The following is a 22,839-nucleotide window of genomic DNA, read 5'->3' as shown; positions in this document are numbered from 1 at the left end:
ACGCGCTTCCAGTCACACGATATCACACATAAATGAATTACGTACATGGGATACTTGGTGATTCATAGCCTAATGAGAAATGAGCAAGTTTCACGGGAAAGTAAATTGAAACATACCTTAAAATAAATACAACATCGAGGGGAAAAAACGATTACCGAAATATATTGAAACGATTCTATAAATTTCGAAGGAAAAATAAGAAAGAAATTTTTATTAAAATTCACTAAAATAAAAACGTTTGCGAATCTTTCAGCTGTAAAGTTTTTCTTTCATATCGAAATTCCCAATAAAATTCTAAAATTCGTCGCATTTCGAATTTTCTTTCTTTGAATGAAATTCGTCTTTAATACCCTTAACATCTCAAATGCACTAGTAATACACGTTTTACCACTCGTCTAATGCATAAACACGTTACCAAATGTTTATACAATTCAATTCGTCGCTCGTTTTACTTATTTCAACGAACGGAACGAGCGAATGTAGATCAGCGTTCATCAATGTAAATTTCCATTCATCGTGCACCTTCATTCCACATTATGGAACGAAGTCACTTTATATCCGAGCAGGACGCAACGAATCGTAAATTATATTTTGCATAACAACAAACTCGAATCCATTACTTTTTCCGCTCCATCGTCCTTTACGTTGGCTACGTTATTACGTAGCGTGTTAGGTTCATTAACAGGGGGTCAGAATGCAAAGTTTGTTTTCTTCGCAAACGAACAAACATTGCACGGAAATTAACGTTGGAAACTGGCAAATCCAATCGAGATCGATGCGACTTAATGTTGTTGGAATAACGTTAAATAATACCATTAACCAATCCGTGGGATTGCTTAATATTTTAACGAGACTGTCACGGTCCAAGGTGTGGTAAGCTGCAATTCCACCCTCTTACTTTCGACTAATTCGTTGGCCGCTAATTTCGAACGTTCTTGCTCCGTGTTCTATCTACGTAATAGCTGACCCCGTGCTACCTATTTCCGGCCTAGTTTCTCGGAACCGAGTAATTAACGTCCCCGACGTTCTCTCGGTGTCTTTAAAAGTTTCGAAAAAAAAAAGAAGAAAACTCCCCTTTAGAGGGGCTCGTTAGAAAAGCGATATGCGAAGATTACCGTGTCGCTATTTGCATCTGCTTCGGAGTAATCTTCCCTTCCCATTCCTTGCGCAGAACTTTTGTATTAGCTGGAGAAACATACTGTTGAAGATATGTCGTTTTATTAGATTCGGATTTATTCTTGCACGAATGAAATTTCTCTTCGGGAATACTTCTCTTAAGTTTATCATATGAAAGTAATGCTTTTACATTTTTTAATTTGGTGTAATATATTTTGATACGCGAAGATTCATTTACGATCCGACCAGTTCAATCTTCGTTCGAAATTTATTTATAATTAGTTTCTTTCGATTTCTCCGACATAATCTAACAAATATTTACATTTTGTATATAGAAAATTTCATAGGTCTCGAAGAATCGAACGAAGCTACTTAAGCAAATTTTTTAGACGTAATCGATTAGTCGGATGAATCGGATTATTCGCAAATACCAAACGTATTTCGAGTTCACCTTTGTAAATTTAATCTTGCTACCGATAGGCAGAGAAATTTATTAGCTCGAATTTCATAGAGTGGACGCGAGGGTTGGACAGCGAATACGGTGGGCGTATTTTGAACGCAAACGTTTTGACACAATCGATGGTGCACGTTAGAAACATATTGCGGCTGAATGGTGTGATATTGGTCATCGGGAGGTCAAAGGATTTGACGGAACGCTCGTGGCGATTCGTACGTCAATCTCTAGGACAGACCATCTGACAAATGGAATGCATGATTAATGCTTGGTCCCTCTACACGTTCCTACCGCTAATGGGTTAATCTTAACTGTGCCCATAATTAGCAATTATATTAATCTTGTATCTTCGTGTATAAGATCTGCTTGTATCTATTGATTCCATGTTATAATTGATATAATTCTCTTAATTGAAGTAGCATTTTGATCCTTTATGGCTACGATGTTCTTGGTATTGGAGGTCTCTTCATATTTGTGTCATGAATATTTAAGTATTTTATATACATGATTGAAACTCGATGAATGTGTTTAGTAAATAGATACTTTTTAAAAGACAACATTTTATACGCCAGTGTAATGTTAATAATATAAAATACGTGTAACGCGAAAGATTATTTCAGGGTTTCAAATATCCACAGATATCGAAATTAATTTTATGTTTCTGTACATTGGTGTGGGTATGCACGAATGTTATTTATTATTATTTTACATTCAGTTATAGATAGCTTCTTTATATATAGGATATCTGTAGCAATTTTTTACTTTTTTTTATAGTTTTAATGTTATATCAGAATCAAAAATTGAATATGAAGCATTGATTTTCTGTCAATATATAGACATTTCTCTTTCAGCTTCTCGTTCGAGTTAATTAATTTTATAATTATGCTTCAGGTCAATTATATTTGCGATTCTAGCTACGTTATATGAACAAGTTTAAAATATTAATAACGAAATACATTGCGGATTTAACATAGTACATTGATATTGTATAACCATAACTTTATTCGTTAAAATTGTTAATTAATTATTTAAAATCATTAGGAACGTTGATATATAATTCCTATTCATTTGCTTAGAAAGCAAAGTTTTAAGTCTACTAAATTTTACTTCACTGTAAAAAGAACATCGATGAATTCAACTGTGTATCGTTCGTAGACTGAAGCGTACTTGGTCGTCATAAAAAAGAATAATTAATAAAATATTCATCGCTATTATCAGTGTTCTGTTCCAATACACATTGGACATCCCCTGCTTTCAACGTCAAATTTTTAACACTACCTTACACAGACATTTGGAATATTACAAATCATTGTAATTTGATAATCAGAAAAGACGAGATTCCTCGCTTTCTCCCCTTTACCCTTCGAAACGAAAGGAGAAGAATATAATAATCAGAATAGAATATAATAAAAAATAATAGAATGTTTTCACGATATTCTATATTCCATAAATATTCGCTTCTTGCAAAACGAAGGTGAACGATACAATTTTCCATACAACGTGAGCGATAGAACGGAATAGAAAATTTCATAGACGTAAAAGGTAATAGGAGCGGATCGATTTATTTTTCTCTTCTCTCAAGCGCCAGTTACAATGGTTCCATCCGTTTAATTCACCCGTGACGTAATACATTCTTCCCAGAGAAGATCAACGAGCGTCCGAAATGCGATCGATACTTGATCACCGATCACACGCACGAAATTCCAATTCCTTCTGATTACGGAACCGTGCTTAAGCGCACAAGTAGACGCTAGTACGGCCCGATTTTGCGCGGCAAAGAGGATTGGATGAAGCGGAAAATCTCGAACGGGAGCGTAATGGAAAACGTGCATTTCGATTTAGAACGTATTGGGTGATGGCCACGGGACGGATTTAAAATTTATTTGAGCGAACTAACTCGACCCGATGACGGCTCATTTCGACGATCGAGACCTGTGTTTTCGTGCAAAACGCGCCGGTTTTTTCTTCTCGTTGGTAATTGTACTTTGTGAATGGTTTTATTGTACGGTTTCGCTCGAAACGCTTTAAATGGAAGCAATTATCTAGTTTCACTGGCGTGTTACATGGAGATCAAGGAAAATACTGTGTTCTAGTTCTTAATCATTGTGAAAATTATGCGAGAGTTATGTTTAGAGGTTTACGTTACGTTAGATGTGAAATTTGACACAGATCTGGTATTAGGAATATTTTTATAGCGTGTCCTGTACAATTTATTAATCGGTGTATGATCTTTCAGAAAATTATGCTTAATTCTTTATAAGAAATTGACGTATCTGTATTTCTTTATGGTATTAGAGTGACTTAGTTTGAGATTAGAGATCTTTTTACTGTATATTTCTTTAACTTGACATTTTGCGACATGTAAATGTTTCTTGAACTGTAGTAAAAAATTTTGTACTGATTTCTTGTTTATTAGAAAGATATATTCCATATATTCTTTTCTTTTTTTCTATTTTATTTAAATATTATATCTCATATGCTTCTGTAAGTGGAATATTCTTGGTTAAGATTATATTACGAATATAATGAAATAACATAATTCGCCAAATTACGATATTAATCCAATGAATGGTTTACTTTACTGGCTGAAATTTAATCTCTTTACTTTCAAATCTAATACTTTGACTATTCTAAGGATGCATTGCTTTTTATAAGTATCAATAAAAATGTTCGTTATTTAAGGTGTTGTTTAATACAATTTGAGGGATAATAGACGAAATTTTCTATGCGACTCCATTGCTCAAATATTTTAACAGCAATGTAAGAAATATAATGCGACGCCGAGTAATAAAACTTAGTTATCGAGGACGAGTAAAGATCAAAGAGAAGCGAAGCTTCCTCGAACGAAGACGCGACAGAATGTCGTGAAAACTTTAATGAAAGGTCGCGATTCGTCCAAACACGGGGCAGAAAGTTCCTTCGAGTTCCTTTGCAAAACGAAGCTTCTTTTGACGAGTTTAAAAAATTCCGTGCGTTCTAAGAAAGTTCGCGTAAACGTAAAACGAAAAGCGGAAGTTTTTTCGACGAAGCACAATTTTTTGGTCGAACTTTCTCAACGAAGAATTTAATGGTATTTACAACCGCCGTAGTTTGATATTTCAATAAAGATCTCATCTCATGCTTGCTAACATAATATTCAAGATAGTATTAATTGTAAATTAATGATAATTAATTATGCAATACATCAATTGTAAATTAATGACAATCAATTATTCGACATATCAATTGCAAATTAATAGCACTTAGTGATCCTACATATTAGTTGCATAGCACAAACGAATATACACAGTGATAACAGAATCAATTCGAACTGTAGATGTTTTTAAATGCAGTACTACGAAAATGTTTGATAGATCCAAAGAGTTTTACAACTAAGTCGACTTGAAATTCTATTATCATAGGAAAACTTATTAATGCGTCAAGAAGTTATCATTAATGTATACGGCATTAATTTTACATAGGAATTGGTTAAATGAATAATAACACAACTAGCGGAAGATTCCATGTAGGTGTACAGCTAAAAATGATTTCAAACGAGCTGCTGGTACATATCTTCTATATTATATATATATATATATATATATTTTAATTCATTTCTCAAAAAAAAAAGAAAAAAGAGGGGAAAAAAGAAGGAACAACACAGTCACAACATCAGCCACCTATCTTTACATTAAAATTGATTAATTACAAATTAGTTAAACGGCAATAAAAAATTGAATACAAATACAAGAATAAAAAAATGATCGTAAATTTGTAATCAGAAACTTCTTCGTAAAAACAGAGAAAGAAAAGTATGTCGAAAGCCATAGTTGTATCCTGTAATATTTTCCATCTTGATGCGCAGAAGATTCATTAACTGAATCTGTTTTCACGAGAGCAATAATTCCAGTTTGGAATCACCTTGCGCAATAACGGAACAGGTCGAACTCCGTGCAGCAATCCGATGTCAAACGACGTCGTGCGACTGCACGAATCTGCCAACGTAACTATACTAGTAACAATAAATAGATTACACAGGGGAGAGGACGGTCGGAGGGCCGTTTTACATGCAGTTGAGCGTATTTGTACAGCTGGTGCGTGTATCATTGCGCCAGCAATCAACAGAAGTGCATTGCATTAATGAACAAACGCACTAGTTAATAACAATTATCGCTGGTATTCGGATATTGCGTCGCTCGCGGGGTGTACGTCGTGGCTACAACTTCTAAGCATTCTGGCTAACGAAGCGAAACTGCAACAAGGGTTGAGTAGTGAGCTGAGAACGATCGTAAGAGCTATTGGAGAAGATTAAACAATTGCTTGTCTGGATAGTTTGATGGACGAGCGCAATGAACCGTTGCATTCTCTCTTCTTTTTTTCTTCTTATCTAATTTCTTCGATGAATCGTAGTTATTGCGAGTTTAGGTATTCCATTCTTTCGATAATTATATTTCTAGATTTTAAAGTTTGTCTATGAACGTGAACAAATAACGCGAAAATTTAAAAAGATCTATCGCAAACGATACAGACGTTAATTACCATATAAGAGAGTCTTGCAATTTTCTCATTTGAAAGAAGCAGAATGAAGGCCGTGGAATATCTTCTTAAAAGATGTAGAATATCTAGAGTATCTGGAATGGGGATCAAGAAAGAACCGACTCCATAGATGTTAGAATTTTCCTTTTCCGATAGTGTGTTCGTTAGTCACCATTGTCGTTACTCTACACCGTTACTCTGCAGCGTTTATTTAACAAGATACGTCTCTGAAAAAGAAACTCGATACCTTTATTTGTACGAACTAGAAAATGTCTGTAATAAAAAATTGTCAGATAGAAATATTGTTTCATTTTCTATATAAATTCTGCGTAGTTGCTGTATTAAACGTATGAAAATTTTGTTTTCACTGCAACTAGTCATCCGTGTCAATCGCATATTTCTCTCTCAATAAATGATTGATTTGCCGAAAGATTATTTGTTCGAATCGTAACGAAGTTGAATGATTTTGACGATCTGTCAGGCGTATTGTATCGGTTCTATCGACAATGATGGATGCGCCACTGCAATCGTATCGGGCAAATAGAATATGCGATTGTATGGTATACATCCTAATCCCATTGTTTCCTTACTGGCGTAAGTAAAGCGGTATCGATTTAACAGCATAGCGTGCAGGTTGATCCGTTTCATTGTTCCATTCATTAGCGCATGCTAATGGGATTGCAAATGTGTCATATGAATGACAGTAAACTGCATTAGAATATGTTTGCAAATAAGAATATTGCTGTCATTATTCTATCCGATTTGTACGATTGATAATCCTCTTGACTCGGTTTCTATGTAACATAAGCTATATTTAGAAATGTAATTTTTAACGCGATGATTCTACGATGAATTGTGTATGTTCTGCTCGCGATATTGGAGTATTAGTATTACTAGATTACGTTTGTTTTATGCAATTTTGTATTATCAAGGTAACTAAGATAATGGAGCTTACGTAAAAATTTATTTCACTGGAGAAAATAGCAACTACCTCGCTTCAAGTATTCTTTATATTAACACTTATCACGCGCATTTCGTACAATTTTGCACTTTTCAATTTTGTCATGAATGCATGAAATAATTTTTCCTGTCTTTTACCTGTTTTAGGTCGGATATAGAATACACGACAAATTCGTCGAAGACTTTCTTGAAGATTCCGGACGTTAAATTGGAGGACGAAGGTCTCTACAAGTGCGAAGCTACATATCTGGCTGTGAATCGAAAGTGCAATAATGTCCAGCATATCATACTTAACGTCACCGGTAAGTTTTCAGACATTATAGAAAAGAAAGAAAGCCATTGAATTATCCAGATTTCTCTAGTATCCAACGATTGAGATTCGTCATTCTTAAATTCTTCAAATTTTTGAAGATCTTTGACACAACATATCTTGTCTCAAACTCGTCAAAACGAAATGTACAGCAACGAATTAAGACCATCTTCTATAAATAACGTAAATAAAAGGAAAAATACAGAGATACAGAAAGACGCATAAGAGGGAAACACCAAAAGGAAATTTATCATCGCTATTTATTCAGGTCTTTCTCTTTGCTCCGCTTCCTTGTCGAAAGTTCAACCGCCAGTAGAGTTTAACTTTCCACTGCAAAGAGACCAGACTTCATAAACATTTATATGCTGAAGTTTTAAACTCCCGTTTAGTTTAGGTAATTTACTATTCAATTTAATGAACTTAGTATTAGTAAATGATCGAGTCGTGATTATTTGCTGTATAATCGACTGAACAAACTATGAACTCGAAAAGAGGGTAGGGGACGGTTACGAGATAGAGGAGCCTACGGAAGGGATGCTTTTCACGGTGCACGAGCCAGAGGTGGCGTATAATTTAATTAATCGATTAAACGTCGACGATCCCCCAGTAGTAAGATATGCGTGGAATAACTCGTATTAGACGTATCGTACTTGTACGATCCGTGTAATCTGGGTAATCCCAGTAATTCGACAAACGAGAAAGCCGCAGTACTAATCCGAAGTGGTAGCGACTAAACCACTGAACCGGTTATCTTGACACACGCAACATGTCATACTATTAAAGTGCGGTTGAATTTACGAACATGAAAGGGATGCCAATTACTTTGAAATTTTAGCTGCAAACCGAGATACCGCTCGACGGTGTCACCGGCGAAACGAACTTAAACCGCGATAAATATGTGTATTTGAACGGACACTCGTAATTTGCCGCTTAAGAGTGTCCGAACTACGTGCAAGTCCATGTGTTACTGATTTAAATATGAGCCGTGATATTGGAAATCGGTAAATGATATTTTAAAACATTGACTTTGTCTATTTTTCTTTTTTTTTTTTTTTTGAATATTTTTCAGGCAAAGTCGAGATCTTTGTGATAGAATCGATTTTTCGTAGGGGAGGATCGACGCTCGGTCGAAGGTACCTTTGTCCGAAAAGTAGAGGAAGAAAATTTGCAACAAAAATCTCAGGTTGATATTTGGAAACGTCGCTCATAAAGATACGCGCGTATAATTTCTTTTTCATTAGAGAAGGCGTTACATAATATTTTCGAGAATAACATTTTCCAAGCCAGAGAAATAATTCCGAGAAATTGCCTAAAGTGGACATCTCCGATAATACTTAATAAGAAACTTCAAAAATTGCTGAAACAAGTCCGATAACTGTACCTTTACTCGCACCTTATACGTCCATACAATGCGATATTTAAGCTGCAGTTTCGAAGAATCGCTCGAATTACGAAAGTTGGCATCGCGGTTCTTACATTGCGTTTGTTAAAGAATATTCCCAGACCGAAACTATCCGCAGTTTGTGAAACATGAGGAAAAATTTTCGCGGTAAGTCCGCCGCCAAGTAACGTGGATGCTTACGTCGTCTGATTACAGTCAGACCGTGCTAATAACGCGAGACTTGTTCTGAACTCGCGCAACCGTGGCGAATCTGTTCATCCATTGAAGGTTTATTGTAATTACCAGCGTGTCGCGAAGCGAAACTCGCGAATGGTCGGAAGTTGTAACGCGGAAGCCGAAATGTCGCGCAGGATTCATGTTTTCCCACGTTCCCAGTCTTTCTCAGAATTCTCCGCTCGCGTAAGTGCAACTTTCCGAATTGTAAATCTTTCGAGGATAGACCGAACCGTGCGGCTTTGCTTTCAAAAGCATCACACGTATTACGTTTGTGTGACTTTCTGGACGTTTGATGATTTTACGTACGAAGATTTATCCGATGGTGGAAAGTCGAAAATTATCTATGACGAAAGCTGAACGTTACGAATAGATTGTGGATTTTTATGTATTTATAGAAAATTCTGAAAAACATATAGATTGCACGTAATATGCAAAAATATAGTATAAAATATTCAAGGTATAGCATCTGTTATAATTCATTAGAGCAAATAGACTAAACAGACTGATTCGACTAACTAATTAGATTGCAAATGTTTATATAGTTTTGTGTTCGTATGATTTTCATTAATTAATGTAATTCAATGTCGTTATTAATGAATAATTGGAACTTGGATAGAAAATTTTTTTACCTATTAAATATTATAAGGAGTATCATAGTTTAAATATTTTATACCCATACTTTTAGATATTACGTACGTTCTGTATATTTTTGCTTCGCTATACTACTTCGTCTTATTACTTCCACAGACTATACTTGAAACATCGTCGAAATTCAAATAAAATATTTTTGTCACATTTAAATATTCGTAAGTATATAGATTACACGACTCTAGTTTTAAAGGAAATGTAGAAAAGTACGTGCAATGCGACGTGTTTGAATGGATCAAAGGCGACATTTTTAGGGCGGAAGTTGAGGAAGGCCTGGCACGTGGTTTCCTTTCAATCTAAAATTTTCAATCGCGTTACAGTCGAGAAGAAAGTACAAAGGAGAGTCGAGATGGATGGGTTGAGGTTTAAAGAACGCGGCAAAACGAGCAACGTTTCAGACGGTCGAAGGTCCGAAGCTCGACAATGAATGCGACCAAATAAAAACAATTAGAACGACGTTGCTATTAAAAGTTGCAAATTGCACACTTGTGCCGAGGTCGGGTTTGCCACGTAAAATATCGCATCGTTGTGTCCGTGTCTCATTTCCATGGGCAACATTATTTTAGGTGAGAACAAACGCTTTTCAGCCGAGCCTCGTCATCCGCACTAATGATACGTTTCACGTTTGCCCGTTGTTATAAATTATTATGGCTAACGACACAATTAACGGCCAAGATACCGCGGTGTTCGTCGTTTTCGAAATATCGTAAAATATCGACCAGCTCGGCGATAGACAATTTTCGTTTAATATCGCATTTTACTCTTTTGCGAATCTTCGTATTTCTTTTACGTTATATCGATTATAAACGTACGTTTTATTTATTCGATAGGATCGATGGCGTTCGACGCGAATTTCTTTTTACATCGACACGACTCTCGTCATGTCAAAAATTCAGCGTTGGTAGAAATAATTTTCATTTTCGTCGCAATCGAGATAACAAAGAATCTTTATACAGGCGAAGTACATCAAAAACGAAATATTGTGACGCGAAATTATTTTTTTGTCAATCAGTTGACAAATTCGTTCTTTATTGTCAATTTTAAACAAATTCAAGATCGGCAGAAATAATTTTCATCCGGCGTTTCATTTTTATTACGATCCGCTAAAAAACAGAATTTTTCGTGCAGCAGCATGTCGAAAATTAAAAGTAAATACTTTGACACGGGATTAATATTTTGTCGCCGAATTTTAAAATTGGTGGAGTATGCACTTCCGATGAAAAATTGATCGCACCCAACGATACGTATGAAACGACGAAAAAAAAAAACTAACTCACGAAATAATTCATAAGCAGCTGTATTTTTCAAACTCGCGATTATGGAATTCTTATGGCAGTGTAGAATCTCTATTAGGAATATGTACGCTATGTAGGTCGAAACTTTGAAAGGTTCGAGTGTGTCTATAAATCGTGGTATCACGCGTATCCTGTTTTCGCCACAAATTAAGAAAATAACAGTGTTTAATCGTAACGTGAGTTGGTTCGGTAGCAGATAGAAACCGAGTACTACGCGCATGTACTCGTTTATTGAAAGTCAGCTGCGAAGAAAAATATAGCTAACTGAGTTTCCAAATATGTTAGTCGAAGATTAAAAAAAGAATCGCGTAAACGTGGTTGAGTTTTTCCTTCGATATTTTTGAAGCTTGAATTCCTTGAATTAACGTTTAAAATGTTGTATTTATTTCTTAGTATTAGGTTGTCCGAAAAGTGTCTTTCTTTTACAGACGCTTCTTTTACAATAACGCATCTTTATACAAACATGAAACATAATCTGTCGAACGTTGTGATCTTTATTTCGATAGAACAAGATGGATCATACGTAATTCGATAAAATAATATAAAACGAGAAATGTTGTGCTTCCGAACGACCTAATACGTTACGAAATAAAGATAATGGAAAGATCTGAGATAAAATCAAAAGTGAATGGAATACGATTTTAAATGTTGAAGAAAATCACAGTTTATATTATTATACATATGTGTCGGATTAGCGTTAGGTTTATGGGCGTGTAACGAATCTTCACTCGGACTAGCCATCGTTGTTGTACAATAGAGATTATATTTACTGGTATAAATATTGATTTTTACAAAGTTTGACAAATAACCGTGGTGATTAAACACTCGAGATGTTAGTGACAATGTTCTTAGGTTCAATAACGAATCGACGGTCAACGGGGTAACTCTTTGTTAAACGTAGAATATATTTTGAAGCACAAAGTAACGTTTGCTGTGACGTTCGGTATAATACTGCACTTAAATACGATGTGCAAACTCTCCAAGGTGATCGCAAGAATAAAAGACTGATGGAAATTTTCCTCTCCTTACGATCGCGTTTGTTCGTTGCATATTGGGATATCAACAAAATTCCAGTCGCCGTTGCTAGGCAGACCCGCATGGAGCTGACATTGCTCCTGCCCGGGGTTTGATTGTTGATACAACGTGTGTCCCACAATACTGGCACTTCTCTGTTAGGTAAAAGCGTTCATCCCGTGACCGTGGCTACGTTGTGTCACCTCGAGCCCAAGCCCACCGTCGCAAATCTCGGGCAAACATAATAGGATTGAATCATAACAACTATTTCTAAGTTTTATCATTTAAGTACAGCTATAATAAATAGTCTAGACTAAAGTTTTGGGGATTTTCCCAAAAGTTTCAAAAGAAAGGCCCCAATGTCCCATCATCTCCTACATATATGTACATATATATGTATATAGTAAAATAAAATAATATATTCTGTAGCTGTAGAATAGTATCTTATCATATGAACTTAGATTATCACATTTTAACGTTAAAATAAATCTGAAATCTTGGAAGTAACACCTTGAACGGGAAAAAATTAAGACCAAAATGCAAAAGTTTCTTACTTGGCTCGAGGCAACAACTGGAAATAGCACACACACGAGGGTAGCAAATGCGAACAAGGGAGAAGGCTCGATCTCAGCACAATTTTTCGGCTGAGTGACACGGTTAAGGGGCGAAATTAAACACTGCTTCTTCTTTCTTACGTGCTTCATGTCGGAGTATCACTCGTTGTCCTTGTCAGGGAAGAAACCTGGCTGCGGGCGATCGCAGTTCTCATTTCTTTTTTTAAAACGACACGTTGCCTTTTGCCACTGCCTCTCGTGTATTTATACGCGTCGAAAACACACGGGCATGAAATAACAAAAGAGGGCCATTATTTCATGCGAAAAAGAATTGCTTTTGTTAGAGTGCTAATTAAAATGTAATTCTTGCGTAATCTTTTGTATTTCTTCCGTATTTCTTTATCGTATTAACATATTTCGTTATAATGTTTCTGTTACTATTTATATTGTGTAGTTTCAAAAGTATAAATTTCTCTTTGAGATTAGAGATTTCAAGATAATAAAAATGTAAGTCTCGCGTAATCCAATTCGATAAAACAGAAGAAATGACGTAATCATTATATTTACAATTAATGGTTGGATTTTCCGACAGAATCCTCTTTCTCAAGATTTCGATAATCGATGAACAATCCATTATGAAAATAATAAAAATATATACAACGGCAGACGATATACTGAAATAATTTTTTATGGTAGAAGTGAAATTACGATTAAGCATGATGTTGCAACTGGCAACGAGTAAACATGATGTTGAAAGATTATTTATTTAAAGTTTAAGAAGTTCCGGAGATAGAGGTAGTATATTTCTAGTAAATACACCGAAGGTCTAAAAAACGGATTAAAATTTCTCTGTGATTAAAGTGTCGTTTTAATTAGAATTTTAGACTTTGATTTTAACCGAGATGTAGTGAAGAAACGAAAAGAAAAGAAAATAGACGATTCTGTCCGTATTGAAGATATAATTTTGCCTTAATTACATAAAACGAACTGCATATCGTGACCTAGTTCTAGGATGCTTGCAATTTCCAAATTTTAGAATTATTTTCGCTTATTTTCTATAAGAACTTTATAAATTTGCAAAAATCCTTCCTTCGTTAGCACCCTTTAAGGAAGAAAAGAATTTTATTAAAAATTGTAAAAGAAACTCGCCTACATCGACAAGGTTAATTTCCATGCAAACATATTTACAATAAACGAACATAAAAGCAAGACGTTTAATATTTATATCGATATAATTATATTGATTCTCAGACTTTTTCTTCAATTCGATATGAATACGCAGTGTAAATAAATATTTCTACCCCTAGAATTTCGATATTCTAAGAAGAGAAAAAAAGTAAAAAAGAAAGACGAAGATGACAAGATGGGAAATCGAGTTCGATTTTATTTCACAAGGACTTTGACTTTCCGGTGCATGTATGTGCAAGCTAGGTGAAAACGTATGGCGGAACTTTCACATCGACCTAATGCCTGTCCGAAAGTTTTCTATAACTCCCACCGTGCAAATGCATGGACGAAGAAAGCGCGCGATTCCGACGACCGAAATGAAATTTGAAAACTTGAAACTCATTCGGTGCATACGCGCCGCGATTCTTTCACCTGCTGTCAGCTTTCACCTTTTCATGACTCGAATAAATATAATGAAGATACGATGAAAAAGATCTCGTTGACAAGAAACAAGAATAACTAGTCCGCCCATAATTTATCTATCGTAATTTGTTTTTAAATCTGATATTAATATATCTAAAACGAAGCCAGCATAATTTTGACTAGACATATGTTTGCAATAAATCCCTTCTAATTTCTATGTACATTTTCGGATTAGTCTCAATTTTAACAAATATAATCGCTACGGCAGTCGCGTCTCATTACAGCGTCAATGAAATTCCGAAATGTTTTGTATAACACATACAATATTCACATTAAAATTTTCCATGATAAGTATTCAAATATTTTCATGAACCATTCTATACCTTTTTCATCCATATGATCGTTCAGGCGTTGAAATCAATTCGAATACTCGTTGGAATTGGCACAAATTCAATTCAAAAATCATACAGTAGTATCACCGATGAACCGGTATTATGATTAAGCTGCATAACTCGAAGGAAGTAATTGTAACAGCCATTTCGTTGGCTGTTGACGCTATTCGTCGCGCGTATTTCAGAGAGCAATTTATCAGATGGAAAGCTGTTACGATCGCGAACCGCGCAAAGGAGCGGCAATCGACCTCTATTTAAATTATATGAAGGACCACTTGTCTCGCGGCCAATCCAATTAGATCTTCTAGCTGCTGGAAATTATGGGATTTCAGGCAGCTCTCTCTCTCTCTCTATCTCTATCTCTCTCTCTGGGCCATTGGGCTTCTATCGACTCGCCAGCACTTCTAATTGGACATCCTCGCTTGCTCCTTCTAATTCGGACCCCAAATACATCGATCTGACCCCCCTCCGACTACCCCTCGTATTATTAAAACCGATTCTAAAGGATTCCGCTGCTCAAACCATTTCTATCGACTCAAATCGATTTTGCCTAGATTATCTCTGTTAAGATTGTATATATCGAATATGAAGGAATTATTTGGTCAAATTATTTGGTTTTGTATAGAACTTATTAGGTTGGTAGTTTCTTTCGTTTTATAAGGAAATAATAGACGCACAATGTTTTGTTGTTTTATATTAGTTTATGGAATTACGCATAATAATAGAAACAGAACGAAATGGATCATACGTAATTCAATAAAATAATATAAAACAGAAATTGTTGTTCATCTATTATCACCTTAGGAAACGAAAGAAACTTTTCGGACAACCTAATAGTAAATTACCTAATAGTAATAATAGTAAAATTACGTGAGAGTAGTTTCACGAAGATGTAATGGTTCTCTGAATTAATTTATCGTATCGTAATGTAAATTCATCTCGTTTTTATTAGATACGTCGTCGTTTTCGCATTAACGAAATCTGGTCTTTGTCTTAAACAAATAGAATCGTCCACAGATATAGAAGTATAACGTTGCAGATGTACAATCTTCGTGACAGATCCAATACATCATCGTCGGCACAGAGACGTAACATTTTCCCCAAAAAGGAAGCAACATTTTTGTCAAAAACGCAGACTGAACTCTGAAGCTCAGTACGAAATTCTGCAGGGAAATTAGGATTCGCCCAGCTCATGAAAGTTGCAGTTGCCGTATGTTTTTTCCCGCGCCTTAGCATCGTCGTCGTGCAACGTGCTGCACTCCGGATACCTCTTTTCACTACTTTCCGGCCTGGGAAAATGAAAATTTCACGGAATTGAACTTCGTTCGAGAGTGGAACGCATGTTGCGTGACGTCGCGCTTCAATTTATTTCTTTGATCAGTGGTAGAATAATTAAAATGGTCAAAACGCAAGGAAAGGAACAACGAGTCCCTGTTAGGTACGTACGAAAGATCATGAAACTTTCCATCAAATTTTCAAAGTTTTTGACACTAGAATATATATCGAGGATTATAGTACAACATTTTCATCAAAGAAATCGAAAATGAAAGTAATCCAAAAAGGTACTTAACGTCTTATTCACAAAAATAAAAATAATTGATAAAATTCCTATGGAAAATTGCAGAATGATCGTTTTGAATAATTAACACTATTAATATGCACATCCGTAGCTGTGAACTGTAATAATTATAAAAAGGAACTTGGAGAAATTAAATATTCCATATTTCAATATTAACTAGAGGTTAGCGAGGTTTTCTTTGGTTGAAATATCAAAACTGTGAGATATTCAATTTCATAATAATAAGAAGGCGAATCGGAAGGCTTGATAGAGGTTTCGCTTCATTTGAATGTAAATTACGCGATAAATGCTTATCGAAATGTGGCGATGCCCAGAGTTCACCTGGGAACGGGGTGAATTGTTCATTAAACGAAAGTAATTACGCGAGCGGGTAAAATGTTAAAAAATTGTCGAGCTTGGAAACTATTGGCGAGATCGGCATTCAATGAACTTGCCACCTTCGCGAGTAACTTGCAGTCACAATTTTTCTGCAATAATTTGTCTAACCGAATCTTACTGTAGATAAAGATAAAACTTGAAAGAATCGTGCTTTAAACTTTTTCTTATTATATAAATCTACGTGTGTAATACCATCTAATACCTTCTCTTTTATTTCTATATTTCTGCTATTTATATTACGAAAGCAAACTTCAGGAATGAAAGTACCAAATGAATATAAAAGTTGTTTTATAAAATTATAATGATATATTAGAGCTTTAATAGGAAAGAAGTTTCAGATTAACGAAATAATTAGAAAAGAGGAAATGAAATTGATCGACGTATTCGAGTAAAAATTTGACTATTTACGGAAGAGAGCAAAATGATGTAAATGATATCGAGGGCAATAATTTTTCATTATATCGTGTTCCATTATAAGCGTAAGTAATTGAAAATATCACGCTTGATTTTAATTTGCGAATTCGTACGTCATTTTACAATATTTTTCATTCTCTGCCTCGTATTCCTCCTGAGTCTCCACCAACCCACTTTCATCCTCTCGAAGCTCATTCCAGCTCGTATCACGAAATCGTTGCACTGGGACTCAGCGATTCGCTAGATTAGAGGAACTCCGGCGAGGCAAGTGGTGCACTTTTCATATAACTGCATCTCCAAGCTGTTCTTCTCCTGTTACGGAATAACCACCGTCAACGATCGCAACGATGTACCTGACATTAATTTTTCTATAAACTTGCTCAGGGATTTACCGTGTTACTATTCGTGAACAGGTACGTTTCCATTCTCGTGCCAAAATTTTCATTAGATAAAATCAAAAAAAGAAACGAGAGGAATTAAAAGGTAGACGATGAACAGAAAAAAGTGAAGGATAATTCTGTGACGAGAGAACGGAGAAATGACAAGCGAGAAAAATAGAAAAAAGAAGAAGAAAGAAGAGAAACGAAACAAAAGGGAGAAATGAAGAGAGGGGAAACGGAGAAGAAGAAGATAAGAAATGGCGAGAAAGAAGAAGAGAAACGAAAAGAAAAGGAGAACAAGAGAAAAAGCTAAGCGAAAGGAAGATCAGGAAACTCTAGCGAATTCTCCGATTCCAAGTTTCGGACACAAATAAGCCAACGACCGTATATCTAACCTAAAATTTCCATCTCCTTCTTTACCGTTCCTTCGCTCCAAATCCGTCCTACCATAATTCAATCAAGACTTTTAACCGTGAACGGCTCTGATCCCGTATTTCGTTTGATCTTTTTCCAAATTTCCTCCACAAGATGATATATCCATCCTATAGCTGGTCCGTCGTAGCAAAAGTATAATATAAAAAGGGGAATCGCAAATCTCTTGAAAGCTACCATCCAGAACACGAGTCCGTCGAGGATCGCGTACCGCGAAATCGATCCTCGTCACCGGGGCTACCGGACCACCAGGCTGGTATTTCCGGTTCAGCTTCGCAATAAAAAGTTACGGCGCTCTCCGCGCGCACGTAAATTCGCAAGATGAATTTCCAGCGAAAACAGTTACTTGACATTCAGTGGCTGGCGATGAATTCAGCCGGGGCTGCTATCCCGGAAGCGGCACTTGTACGCGTTGAAAAGTTTATTCATAGAGCGGGCCTACGTCCCGAGGAAAAGCTGGTCCGCTTCTGCGTTTTCAAACCGGCCCACCGCTGTCCTCTCCCTTTGCTGTCGCACAATGCGCCACCGCGAGTCCAAGGGAATGCCGAATTAAAAACCGGATTCAAACGTCTGCGCGACGCAGACGAGCCTTTCACAGTGATATTGAGTTCGAAAGATAAAACGGGGGCGGTGAAAGAACCCGGGACAAAACGTGGACACTGAACGTCTTTCGTATTATCATCTTCAGAACTTTCGTCAAACGATTCACGTGCGACTGACTTTCTACCAGGCTCCGCGCGAATGTTGGAGAATGACAATGAATAATAACTTGCGGTTTGCTTAGCTCTCTGTGTTTAGAGGGCTGTTTTGACGAAAGTGTTGGGCTTTGAGACGTTTCAAAGAGGAGTGGCTTTGGTAGAATTTGTGGCAGGATAGTTGAATGAGACGCCGTAGAAGACTTTCAATTGACAATAAGAATGAAGATTGGAATGTCGGAGATAATCGAGGCGCACGAAACAAATACTTTTTCCCGTATAATATTTATACGGGATAATATTAATTTATAATATTAATTTATAATATTAATTTATAATATTAATTTGCTCCAAGAAACTGTACTTTAATACAGATGATTGAACGACGTACTTTATAACTTACGTGACAATATAAAAATTTATATTTAATACGTGACAATGGAAATAGAAACTCCGTTGGTGCGGTATAAACGTAATAAATGTAGGCAAGAAAAATATAACAAGATTTATGTCGACCTTCGTAAATGCTTAAAATTGGAGCTGCGTGGGAAGGAGTGAATGAAATACTGGAAGATCAACGGCTTTGTTGTCGAACTGGGAATAAGGATGACGATGTTGGAGAAAGTTACTGTGTTTATTATGAATGTAATGAGGAAAAATATAATAGGATTTACTTTAATGTTAATAAATAACCAAAAGTAGGGACGGTGTCTGGGGGATTGAAGGTAACGCCGGTAGGAATTATAGCGTTTATTGCAAATATAAATAAGAGATATGTGAGAAGATGAAATAATACTCCGTTAGTTACGTAGAGGTGTGAAGATTTGACGATAGTGTGAAACGCAAGATTAAAGTTTGAGGGAACTGTATAATCATATCAAGGAAACGTAATAAGGGTGTGTAACATGACGGCGCTACACATTATACGCGATACGGAATACATAAGGATAATGTAACGGAGAAATTGTAGAGTTTTACAGAATATAATACTTTCAAGAATAAAAACAAAATTTCCATTGCTCGCAAATTCTCGAATAAACCGTGCATAAAATTAAAATAGAATTTAAATTTAAATTAAAATAGAAAATCTATTGTATTCGTTTTTCTAATTTACTTTTTCAAATTACATCTAAACTATATAACTAGAAAAATCTGTGTTTTACGGAAAAATATTTTACTACAGGATAGTTCAATATAGAACAGAAACTGAAAACTAAACGTTCCAATACAAACTGCAAAAGGAATTTTCGCGATTACAAGCACGATGGTATCGATTAGCTATTACTCGACGAGAAGGGCAAAAAGAAAATTAGATAGGAATCTGAATAATTTAAATAGAAAATTGAATAACTTAAAATATCTCAGGAGAAATTTACAAATATCGATATTACCATTGAACTATCGTTATATATTTAAAGTTACGTAAATAAAATCGATAAAATAGTGTCTATATATCAAACACTTTTATGGACTTCTATTGGATGGCTGATAATATTGGTTTGTTTAATTAATTCGATATCTGTATACAATATCTGTATAAATATATATAGATACGTATAACATGGAAACAGATAGTTTATAATTAATTCCTAGAATTTAATCAATTTGTATATCGCAGATAGACCAATCAATTTTTCAACAGTATTATTTCGTTAACGTATTATAACAATAACAAATTTATTTTCATCCTTTAATCCTATAGAAAATAATTAAAGGGCTGTAATAACGTATCCAAGCACTGTACTATACAATAGCTACAAAAATTATTTACACATATTCTTATTTTCCAATGAAACATTTTTTTATCCGATTCTACGTTTTGTTTTGTTACTATAAAATTTCATGGTCGTCTGAAAGTATTACGAAATGGTACAAAATTTGATATACTTGAATCTATTCAGTTAGTATATAAATGCTATAAATAATAAACATAATGGAAAGAAAATATTTTCTATATCCATTGCATATCAATAACAATATGAATTGACAATAAAGTAAAATACACATAACTGGACAAATAAGACTAAGAGTCGCTATATCTAGTACTCGGTCCACTAATGCTTTCAAACCTTTTTCCACCTCTTTCCCTTTAAACTTTCTCTCGAAAGTTTCCAAACTTTCTCACCACCCAACGTTCACCCTTAAGAAGATTTATTCTTTCATACATACACCTGTGTGCATTCACATAAGCCATTTCTGTCTTCGCATTTCACACTGACTTTCGCACAAATTTCCAAGATCTTTACTTTCAAAACATCAGCTTAATCTTCGTTAGAAATTATTTAAATTACGTCAATGTGACACAGTCGCACACTGTCACACTTTGAAAATTGTTTCAGTCAAATGCAACGACAATTACCAAATTAGTCTGATAAATCTCTAGGAATCAAATGCAGCCTCCATGAAAATTTCATTATGACAAGTCTAATTCCATGAACGAATATTAAACGTTAATCTAATAAATCTAAAAACTAGGAAGCTAATCTTTATTATTTTAAAAAATAAAATAATAACGGAGTGTATGGACACAACGATCCTACAGGATCATTTTCGTTGCAAAACTGTCTCTTCTCTGATAGAAGAAATCCCAACAGACACGCGCATAAACAAAATTCAATAAAACGTACAATTGGCAATAATTAAAAAATATGAATACTTATGAAATTGTTTATAATAATGCATATTTAGATTAGTTTTATACTAATATAAAAATCCATTTAATTTACTCCTTACAGTAACATAAATTTATTTCCCTTTCAATTGTTTTATATTAGGCTGTCACGATGATTTTTGTTTTATATTAGTTTATTGATTTATGCACGAACATATTAATAGAAATAGAAGGAAATGGGTCATACGTAATTCAATAAAATAATATAAAACAGAAATTGAAACGAAAGAAACTTTTCGCACAATCTAACACATATACACGTTACATTATACTATTAAACGTTTAGAACAACTGCGATTGTTTTCAAATAAATAGTCTGATAAAAGATTAACACAAACAGCGGATTAAATCGACCGTGGTCGTTAGATGTCGACAACTTGTATCCGTAATCAATATCGAATCGCTTGGTTTGCTTCTCGAGGAAGTCGATGAGCAAAGTGTCGAGCAACGTGGAAAACTCTGTTGCATAAGCGTCACCGCGTGTGCTGAATAGGAGCAATAATAGTAGGACGAATCGAAGACGCTTTTTAGCCGTGTAATTGACCGCTTTCCGTTTCTGTTTCAGTGCAACCTGCATTCGTACGTGTCATCGACGAGAATACGAAGAACACGTTAAGCACCGGTGCCACTTTAGGACCTATAAACGAAGGTTCGTCGATTTCCTTGTACTGTGAAAGTGGCGAAGGGAAACCGGTGCCTACGGTCGAGTGGTTCAAAAACGAACAACCATTGGAAGGTAAAATTTACCGACATTAATAAGATACCATTTCCTTCTTCCTTTTTATAACGTTCCACGAGTTCGCCGTCACCTTTAAATAATTGTAAGGATGTTTATGAGAATATTTTTACTGACAAAATCGTTGTACTTTTTTTCTTTGTAGGATTTAAACACAACTTTTGGTGTGAAATTTTAATTCGAGATCGTAAAAGCTTGGAATTTATATTTTTCATAAAAAAATGCTTTCATCTTTTCGCCTTTCATTTATATCTAGGAATGTTTAAAGATATATTTAAATAATTCTTTTTAATAAACTAAAATAAATGCAAAGGATAAAGTATTTACCGCAAAGTTTCATTTATAAAGAAAAATATCTATTTATATAAACACGTTTGTGAACGCATGTGTTACAGCGCTCAGTTCGACGATGATCGCTGATAATGGAGTAGGGAACGCGAGCAGCCAGTTGCAGATGCAAATTACACGCGACGAGCTGAATTCAACTTTCACGTGTAAAGTCAATAGTACAGCCCTGGTCGAGCCCCTGACCGTCGATATCAAACTGGATGTCCATGGTAAGTAAGCATGTGTACGCGTGGCCTTTCCAACCTACGACCAAACATCACTGTCCTCTAAAAGTGAATCACTCAAGGCCGATAAACGTTTCTTTATCGACGTGTCGATCGACAGGAACGAGACCGAAAATAATCTCAGCGAATTTGACTCCTTAGAATCGTGTACGTATTCGTTTATCTGGACATCTCGTTGTAAAACCCCTTCGAGTTGGGACGACAAAGTCTCGAAAGGGTGTGAAATACGATCCCCCTGTGTTTTCCTTGGCTTTCTTTTCGTGCGTGCACGTTCGATTGTTTCCGGTGAAATCGAATCCCTTTTACGAAAGATAGAACCCTTTCAAACATCTTGCAATTGAATTTATCGCTTTACGAAAGTTTTCTCGTATAGTTCCTGTTGTTTGCGCGTGGAATTTAACGTTTTCGCTTGAAAGCACATCATTTTTTTTTTATTTTTTTGGAAAGTAACGAAAAACAATGTTTTGTTTTTGGAGTTTTCGAACGTTTGAATATTTCATTCTACCTAGGTACGTA

General features: G+C 35.3%; 2 protein-coding genes across 9 annotated transcripts in view; one reads left to right on the top strand and one right to left on the bottom strand.

Annotated features, from left to right (window-relative positions):
* The window catches only part of LOC126917050 (monocarboxylate transporter 10), a 192,285-nt gene that overhangs the window by 4,294 nt on the left and 165,152 nt on the right, over nucleotides 1-22,839 (bottom strand). The gene's annotated exons all lie outside the window — the stretch shown is intronic.
* The window catches only part of LOC126917035 (hemicentin-1), a 644,265-nt gene that overhangs the window by 519,677 nt on the left and 101,749 nt on the right, over nucleotides 1-22,839 (top strand). For all 8 annotated transcript variants that reach the window (XM_050723410.1, XM_050723413.1, XM_050723406.1 and 5 more), the window contains 3 exons: nucleotides 7,193-7,347; nucleotides 21,581-21,751; nucleotides 22,147-22,308. In XM_050723410.1, the coding sequence (XP_050579367.1) occupies nucleotides 7,193-7,347; nucleotides 21,581-21,751; nucleotides 22,147-22,308 (488 nt within the window). The remainder of the gene's footprint in view (nucleotides 1-7,192; nucleotides 7,348-21,580; nucleotides 21,752-22,146; nucleotides 22,309-22,839) is intronic.

Source organism: Bombus affinis, chromosome 6, assembly GCF_024516045.1.
Source record: "Bombus affinis isolate iyBomAffi1 chromosome 6, iyBomAffi1.2, whole genome shotgun sequence".
Taxonomy (NCBI): domain Eukaryota; kingdom Metazoa; phylum Arthropoda; class Insecta; order Hymenoptera; family Apidae; genus Bombus; species Bombus affinis.
This window is presented reverse-complemented; position numbering and strand designations above follow the sequence as displayed.